This window comes from Dunckerocampus dactyliophorus, chromosome 12, assembly GCF_027744805.1.
Source record: "Dunckerocampus dactyliophorus isolate RoL2022-P2 chromosome 12, RoL_Ddac_1.1, whole genome shotgun sequence".
Lineage (NCBI taxonomy): Eukaryota > Metazoa > Chordata > Actinopteri > Syngnathiformes > Syngnathidae > Dunckerocampus > Dunckerocampus dactyliophorus.
In genome coordinates this window covers 9,051,517-9,060,214 of record NC_072830.1, presented here as the reverse complement: position 1 = coordinate 9,060,214, position 8,698 = coordinate 9,051,517, and the positions used below count along the sequence as shown (strand labels likewise).

The 8,698-nt window shown below is 45.9% G+C and overlaps 1 protein-coding gene and 1 long non-coding RNA gene across 2 annotated transcripts in view; one reads left to right on the top strand and one right to left on the bottom strand.

The window, feature by feature from the left end:
- Nucleotides 1-1,721: 1,721 nt before the first annotated feature.
- vwa7 (von Willebrand factor A domain containing 7) overlaps nucleotides 1,722-8,698 on the top strand; it is a 15,695-nt gene continuing 8,718 nt past the window's right edge. Inside the window, exons 1-4 of the mRNA XM_054793780.1 lie at nucleotides 1,722-2,021; nucleotides 6,376-6,650; nucleotides 6,748-6,981; nucleotides 7,055-7,151. Coding sequence (XP_054649755.1) covers nucleotides 6,465-6,650; nucleotides 6,748-6,981; nucleotides 7,055-7,151 — 517 coding nt within the window. The 5' untranslated portion in view covers nucleotides 1,722-2,021; nucleotides 6,376-6,464. The remainder of the gene's footprint in view (nucleotides 2,022-6,375; nucleotides 6,651-6,747; nucleotides 6,982-7,054; nucleotides 7,152-8,698) is intronic.
- Nucleotides 3,050-8,698, bottom strand: part of LOC129190958 (uncharacterized) — a 19,761-nt gene continuing 14,112 nt past the window's right edge. Inside the window, exons 7-8 of the long non-coding RNA XR_008573117.1 lie at nucleotides 6,489-6,639; nucleotides 3,050-4,488 (exon numbers count right to left, since the gene is read on the bottom strand). This is a non-coding gene — a long non-coding RNA (uncharacterized LOC129190958). The remainder of the gene's footprint in view (nucleotides 4,489-6,488; nucleotides 6,640-8,698) is intronic.

Below are 8,698 nucleotides of genomic sequence, written 5' to 3'. Positions count from 1 at the left end.
GCAGAGAGACAAAGACAGAAAGACAAAGTCGCTGGGGATTGGTAAAGTCTCCGGATCAGTTCAGAATGAAAAACTTGGAAATGCTCCGGTGGAGGTTTATACTTCAAGATCACTCATTCGCTCATTTCACTTTCAATCAAAAAGGGATACCGCCTCAGACAGATCATCCAATCAGCATGCAGAAGCCGAGCGTCCGGGCCAGCCGACTGGCCCACAGACCCCCAGAGATGCTGAGCGTCCGATGGGCGGGACAAAGCCCAGCATTTATCCAATGACCGTCCAGTCTCGCGCATACTTAGTCAATGAAATGTGCACAAAGCAATACATATTTCACCACTTCTTTTTTTGTGGACATTTTAGGGGAAGCTGCGCTTCCCTTGCAATCTTAGAGCAACCGCCACAAATGAGAAGGGAGGGTGGCGAGGCTTTCATTCATTCGACAATAGCGAGCTAGCATGCTAACGTTAACAGCAGGCTAGTATTTACACCCAAAACTGTGCTGTGAACATTAAATTAAAGAAATACAACTTACGGGAGCCCATGCAGGTCTGACTTGTGCCTGCGACGGCCTCCCGGATTTCGGTGGCGTTATTTGACAGCAATCACCAGCAAGCTGCCACAAAACTTTGTCGAGCTCCTCAAAATAAGGCATTACTCTCCTCCGACCACTGCCACCCCTGCCTAAGTCTTTCTTTTGGTCTCTGTAGTCCTTCTGTAATTTCTTAAGTTTGTTATTTACTTGTTTGAAAGACTGAAAGACATCTCGCGTCTTGATACATTCCAGTATTGGCTGGGTTCTTGTCACCGTTTCAAATTCCTTCTGCACTTCTTCGGATGTCCAAATGGCAATGCAGTGTAATAAAGATGGAGGTAATTCGCTGACTTTTTATTTTTTCAGGTAACCCCGCCGACCTCATTATGCAAACAGCTCGTTCACTTGGCCCAGCACGCTTTTGGAGGCAGAGTTGAACCAAGACTTTAGCTTCAGCTTCAGTTCGAATCAATTGTGGAACCATGACAATGGAAAAGCAAAGCTCTGAGAACCACCTCCAAAAAAATTTTCAAACCAGTCACACTGGAAAAGTGGTATGATTGTAGTGTTGGTCTCTTCAAAATACTCACAAATATGATCATTAAGAAAACGGAGCACTGCAGCAAAGTGGAGACTGTGGACAATACTGCAGCAGCAGGGTAACCTTGCGTCGACGTGTGTGTCCTCAAATGTATCCGCATTGACCAACTTCTACAATCAGTGTGTATTTTTGCGAGGGGTAAAGCATCCAGAGTAGGACGATGGCAAGTGGAGTAGGTACCGTGCAGAGGAAAAGGGGCGTTAGCGCGAGTAGGGTGGGCATGGAGCGGGAATGCCAGCTGCATAAATGTTAGCTATACCAAACAACTACACCACCAATCTCTCCACAAGGAAAGTTCTCCAAAGCCCCCAGTGATGGATAGCAACCGCCACACCTCTGCCATCAAAAGCGGGGAGAGAGGAAGGGTCTGTGGTGTTTTTAAATGTAAAGAAACAAGGAAGCGTGATAGATGAAGGACGGTAGGGGGAAGATTGGGTTAAGACCCAAGTTGAGCCCCATGGACGGTAATATATGCGTCCCTATTGTGGTGAATCAATGCACCGTGCGTTAATGGAGGGGCGGGGGGGGGACAAGTAAGGCCGTAGGGGTACTATGACGAGATGTCTTCTGCCTCACACTGTGGCCCACTTCCCAAGAAACACACTCACGACCACTCAGCGTCAAGCCAGAATCTCATCTGAGCCCAGCAAACTACCACCTGGAACCGTATCTCCGTTGTCTTTCCACTTGTCATTCCACTCGGAGAAGAGTCCAATTGAAGACTACACGTACGTTTTGTAAAGTAGGGTGAAAATGAAAGTGTTCTGCTGACACTTTGCGGTGAAAGTCTACGTGGTCAAATGAACATACATGTGTGGCGCACCCGTGGGATTGTGACTACTCTGCATCAAGTGTGAAGACACAAGAACAAGAAGAGGAAGACGTGAGGTGAGAACGTTTTCTTAATTTGCTTTCTTCTTGAAAGACTTTAAGTTGTTGGAGTAGTGCATTTAGTATCCCCCCCAAAAAACTGAAAAAAAGGCAAGCACCATTGCAGAGGAAATGCACAAAAGAGAAACTAAACTAGTCTAATCAGTTCAAACGCATGTGCAGTGGGTGGGGGGCCAAGAGGGTGTGCTTGTTTTTGGGTTTTGTTTCAGCCGCTTTCTTGTGAAAGCTAGGAGAACAAAAGCATTGTGTTGGAATAAAGATGACAAAGAACAATAAGGGGCCGCAGTGCAGGCCAAGTCGAGAGAAATGCCAGAGGAGGATTTTTTGGCCGGGGTAGCGGCGGGGTGGAGGGGGTTAAGGAGCGGGTGGCATGTCACCAACAACTTATTTAAACAATGATTATAGTTCAACGCACCAATCTTGCATTGTGTTTGTGCTAGAGTCTAAAATGCTTCCTTAAATGTGACTTTGTTGTACATGAATATGATCAGACCACACAACTCTAATTTATTGTGAGTCCCACTCCAACGCTGCACTAGAGCAAAAATAATAAAAAAAAAATAGTAGTAATAAAGTACAGTACAGCTGTTCTGTTCCAAGCTATTGTCATAAAAAAAAAATCAGACAGATCATTTGAACTAAATAAACTTACTTCAATTATCACTATTATGAATTGTACAGACAATGTTGAAGATAATTTAACCCCTGTGTAGCAAAACTAGGCTAAAATAAACAAATTCATCCAGGTATCGTTTTTTCTGCCATTAATCATATCGATGCAAGAGTGATGACATCGTTCACCACACTCAGTATATCCACGGTCCGGATTGCCTTGTAAATATGTCAGGCAAAGATTGTAAAGCACTGCGAGGGGGGAGTAAAGCATCTCTCTTTAATACTTCTCATGCTCACACACAGCTAGCGTACCTGCAGCATTTTAACATTCATTTATTGATATATTTTATAAACTGATGTTTGTGCCACATAGAAATGTGCAGCTTTCAAGATTGCATAGTTACCAGACATATTTAATTGGATTCTTATTTGTGAATTTTGCACAGTGTTTATTTTTTAAATGCATCTATTGGTATCACTGTAAAAAAAAAAAAAAAAAAAAAAAAAAACGCATGTGCTAAATGCTAAAAATAATGCTAAAAATACACTTCTTTCATTTCAATTAGTAGACAACTGAGCAGTATCCATCCATTTTCTATGCCGCTTCTCCTCACTAGGGTTGCGGGGGCATGCTGGAGCCCATCATAGCCGACTTCGGACAAGTAGTATCTTGATGCAATTCCTCTTTGATCAGCCTAACCTAACCAAGTGTGAAAAAAACTCAAGAAAATCTATTGGAGTTGAGTTTGATAAAGCGTCCTCTACCATCTTCTCTGCCTTTTCAAGTGCAGGCTGGCTTAAGTCCAAAAGAACTTGGCATTATGTTATATAAATGTTATACAAATATGGAAAAACTATGGAAATTAACACAGACATATTTATCGACAATATGCATTTAATAACTCCTTCCTGAGCTACCACCTTATCATGGTGAAGGAGTTTGCGTGTCCCAATGATCCTAGGAGCCAAGTTGTCGGGGGCTTTTACGGCCCTGGTAGGGTCACCCATGACACACAGGTCCTAGTTCCACTCTGGCGTTGCCAGCAGTGAGAGGTAACGGGCAGGGCTGACAATTCTTGCCACCCGGCTCAGGGCCTGTATGTTGGAGTTTAACCGAGCGAACGAGAGGGTAGTTTCCCTTCGCCTTCGGGTGGGGAGACGGGTCCTGACTGTTGTTTGTGCTTATGCGCCAAACAACAGTTCAGAATACCCGCTCTTTTTGGAGTCCTCAGAGGGAGTGCTGGAGAGTGCTCCCTCTGGGAATTCCTTTGTTCTGCTGGGGGACTTCAACGCTCACGCTGGCAGCAACAGTGAGACCTGGAGAGGTGTGATTGGGAGGAACGGCCCCCCTGATCTGAATCCAAGCCGTGTTTTGTTATTGGACATCTGTGCTCGTCACAGATTGTGCATAACGAACACCATGTTCAAGCATAAGGGTGTTCATATGTGCCCCTCGCACCAGGACACCCTGGGCCGCAGTTCGATGATCGACTTTGTTGTTGTGTCGTCAGACTTGCGGCCACATGTTTTGGACACTCGGGTGAAGAGAGGGACAAAACTATCAACCAGTCACCACCTGGTGGTGACTTGGCTCCGATGGTCAGGGAGGATGCCGGTCAGACCTGGCAGGCCGAAACGTATTGTGAGGGTCTGAAGGGGAACATCTGGCAGAGTCCCCTGTCAGAAAGAGTTTCAACTTCCACCTCCAGGAGAGCTTCAACCATGTTCCAAGGGAGGCGGCGGACATTGAGTCTGAGTGGGCCATGTTCTGTGCCTCCATTGTCGAGGCGGCTGATCGGAGCTGTGGCCGTAAGGTGGTTGGTGCGAGTCGTGGCGGTAATCCCAGAATCTGTTGGTAGAAACCAGTGGTGAGAGATGCCGTCAAGCTGACAGGATGAATAAGAATAAAAAGCAGAAATTGTGTAAACATAAGAGCACACAACAAACTACAATCACCACGCTAATCACAACTTGAATCCGTCTTGCAAAGTATTTCACATGCATAGAAACACTACTGGATCACAAGGTACAAATAAAGTTGTTTTGAAATATGCTATACAAACATGACAAGACCAACTCCTGACGGGTACTGGCAGGACAAGCGGTCTGCGGCTCTAGCGGTCGCTGAGGCATATACTCGGACATGGCAGGAGTTGGGAGAAACCAACGACGTCCGGATGGCTTTGAAGAGATTCTGGACCACCATCTGCTGTCTCAGTAAGGGGAAGCAGTGCATGGTCAACACGATGTATGGTGCGGATGGTGTTCTGCTGACCGCGACTCAAGATGCTGTGGACCAGTGGAAGGAATACTTCGAAGACAACCTCAATCCCACCGACACGTCTTCCAATGAGGACGCAGTGCCTGGGGACTCCACTGTAGGCTCTCCTATCTCTGGGGCTGAGGTTGCCGAGGTGGTTAAAAAACTCCTCGGTGGCAGGGCTACGGGGGTGGATGAGATCCGCCCGGAGTTCCTTAAGAGCCTGGATTCTCTAGGCGTGTCTTGGTTGACACGACTCTGCAGCGTTGCGAGGACATTGGGGGCTTTGCATCTGGATTGGCAGACCGGGGTGGAGGTCCCCCTTTTTAAGAAGTATGGGAGTTTGCCCAATCAGTCTACATGTGTTTTGTAGACTTGGAGAAGGCATTCGACTGTGTTCCTTGAAGAACTCCGGGAATATGGGGTACCACCGAATTCAGGCGGTGATTCAGGCGGTTTGTTCCCTGTATGACCGGTGCCAGAGTTTGGTCCGAATTCCTGACATTAAGTAAGACCCGTTTCTAGTGAGGGTTGGACTCCTCCAGGGCTTCCCTTTGTCACCGATTTTGTTCATTACTTTTATGGACAGCATTTCTAAGCTCAGCCACGGCTTTGAGGGGTTCCGGTTTGGTGGCTGCAGGATTGGGTCTCTGCTTTTTGCAGATGATGTGGTCTCACTGGATTGGTTCACAGCTGCGTGTGAAGCGGCTGGGAGAATCAGCACGTCCGAGTCCATGGTTCTCGCTTGGAAAAGGGTGTCATCTCTGGGTCAGGGATGAGATCCTGCCCCCAGTGGAGGAGTTTAAGTACCTCTGGGTCTTGTTTACGAGTGAGGGAAGGATCGAACGTGAGATCGACAGGCGGATTGGTGCGGCGTCTGCAGTCATGCGGACTTTGCATCGGTCCGTTGTGGTGAAGAGAGAGCTGTGCCAAAAGGCAAAGCTCTCAATTTACCGGTCGATCAACGTTCCTATCCTCACCTATGGTCATGAGCTTTGGGTAGTGACGGAAAGGACAAGATCGAGGGTACAAGCGGCCGAAATGAGTTTTCTCCGTAGGGCGGCTGGGCTCTCCCTTTGAGATAAGGGGTGAAGCATCGTCATCTGGGAGAAGCTGCTCCTCCGCATTGAGAGAAGCCGATGAGGTGGCTCGGGCATCTGATCAGGATGCCTCCCGGACGCATCCCTGGGGAGGTTTTCAGGGCACGTTAGACTGGCAGGAGGCCTTGAGGACAATCCAGTACATGTTGGAGAGAATATGTCTCTCAGCTGGCCTGGGAACTCATTGGGATCCGCCAGGAGGAAGTGGACAAAGTGGTCGGGGAGAGGGAAGTCTGGGCTTCCCTCCTTAGGCTGCTTCTCCCACGACCTGAGCTCGGATAAGCGATAGAAGACGGATGGAGAAACTTTAAAAATATTAATTAACCAGATCTAACAAATTGTGTTTTCCTGTTATAACCTGACCTTTCATATACAGGTAGGATGTGACGCAACAACCCCTTTGTCTAAAACGTAATCTCACACGGAAGAAGGAGAAAAAGAGTTTGGGAGGACAATCCGAGGAAGATGCACTGGCAGATTTGTGTTTACCTTCTCCTCCTGGCTTCAACGTGCACATGCTTCCTCCCCAACTTTTGGTCTCGGGTGTTGACGCTGTCCTGGGATTCGTACACACACCAACACATCACTGAGCAGGCCATCCTCAATGTCACGCTTGACACTCTGAAGGACATCCAGAATGCTGAGGAAGAGGTGCACTGTAATATTCAGACTGAAAACTATGATGAAATTAAACAAAAAAAAGTGAAGGCGTTAATATAAAAGGTTTTATGGCCTGCATCCTTTGCAGACCAGCCTGGGACGAGGATTTTGGAGAGCTGTGGGTGAGGTGGTGAAATCCAATGCAGAAATGGACTTCCTGAGCTCTACCAGGTCCGACCCTGTGTACCACTTTGATTCCGAGCGCATTGACAGCGCCATGGCAATGCTGCGGATGTTCTGGACTCATACCTTGCTGTCAGTACGGGCCAATGAGCACCAAAGTGCCCGTCACAGCTTGGGTCAACTATTTCACTCCTTACAGGTACACAGCACCACTCAAATAATTGATATGAAACGGTCTTGCTTTTATAATTATGCATTTGATTTGACATCAGGACTTCTACAGCCACAGTAACTGGGTGGAGCTGGGTCAGCGCTCAATTTACCGCCACCTGCTGCAGCCTGAGGAGCCACCTGTCCCTGTTGCTGAAGGTAACTCTGAAGGTTCATAAGGTTCATATAGGCCTGTCACGATAACACCATTTTGCTGGACGATAATTGTCCTGCAAATTATCGTCGATAATCAATATTATTGACATTTTTTTTAGACCATTGTTTTCCTTAATTTTATGGCATAATAATGCGAGTACATTATATCAAAAGCAATAAACTTTAATTTCTCAAGAGTATTTAACATTGTAATTGGAAGAGGCCTACCTTAAAACACTGGTTTACATTAACAAGCACTAAAGCACAACTCACAGCCTCAGTGGCACACACACACACACACACACACACACACACACACGGTTGTATTAGCATGTGCCACTAAACCAAGCTAACCCAGCTAGCTTATACTGGCTATTGTGGTACGTCAGCTCATGCTAGTAAGAATATCGAAGTTTTTTGCCGACTTAGCCGATGTTTCCGGTTGCCGCCTCGACATGTTTAGTTCAGGAGAGGGCTGGTTGTGTTTGTGAGGAAATATTTCCACACACTCTTCACGTGCGAGCTCACCGCACCATGAGAGAGCAGTCCGGGCACAGTAAGGAGGAACCGTGGCTGTTGCTACGGAGCCAAATATCCAACTGCCAATGTGAAATTAATAGTGACGGAGACGAATATCCAACGTCCAACATGAAAATAACTTTACCGATGTGCAGAGTGAACCCTCTTGTCATCCAGCCTATGCGGTAAAGAGAGGAGAGAGACGCATGCTTGTGTCAATTTATCAAGGCCAACAAAATGACTTTGTTTTTTGTTTTTTTATCGTTCGATTAATGGATTTAGCAATTATCGTGACAGGCCTAGATGTCACATTTGCTCTCAATAATGCATTAAAATAGTATCAGTGAAAATGTAAGGCCGAAGCCAGTTTAGGGATGATTCATCATTGCAAATGTTGCTATCGAGGAAATGAACAAAGATTAAAAAAAAAAAAAACACAAGATTGTAACAAAGTTTCAGCAACAACACCTGGCAACCCAAACAACCCAACTAAACACAAAAAATGAAATATATTGAAAACAGTGTTTGACTGAACTTTATATCAGTACTGTCAGTGTCCCATGTGCACTTAATGATGAGTTGTACTTTTCAATGTGAAGCAAATTAGGGCTGCTGGCACAAGATATCGAAATCGTGATACATGAATCTGTCGCAGTGAATCCGTGCGTGAATCGATAAGTGAATCAGTCAACAGTACATTAGCGGCACAACTGATAGACACATCATAGGGCGCACTGATGCTGTTGTTTTAACATTGGAAATGTACTACATTTTTCAGCGTCAGTGTGCTTGAAACGCAATGTGGGTACAATGTTCCCTTGTTTGTCGCGGGGGATAGGTTCCCAAAATAGCCCACAATAAGTGAAACCCACGAAGTAGCCAACTTAATTTTTTTTTACAATTATTATATACGTTTTAAGACTGTAAAACCCCTCACCATACACTTTATAGACTTTTCTGAGACAGGCAATAACATTTTCTCACATTTGTCTCTTGTTTAAACACTCTCAAGAATGTTTAAACCTTCGTCT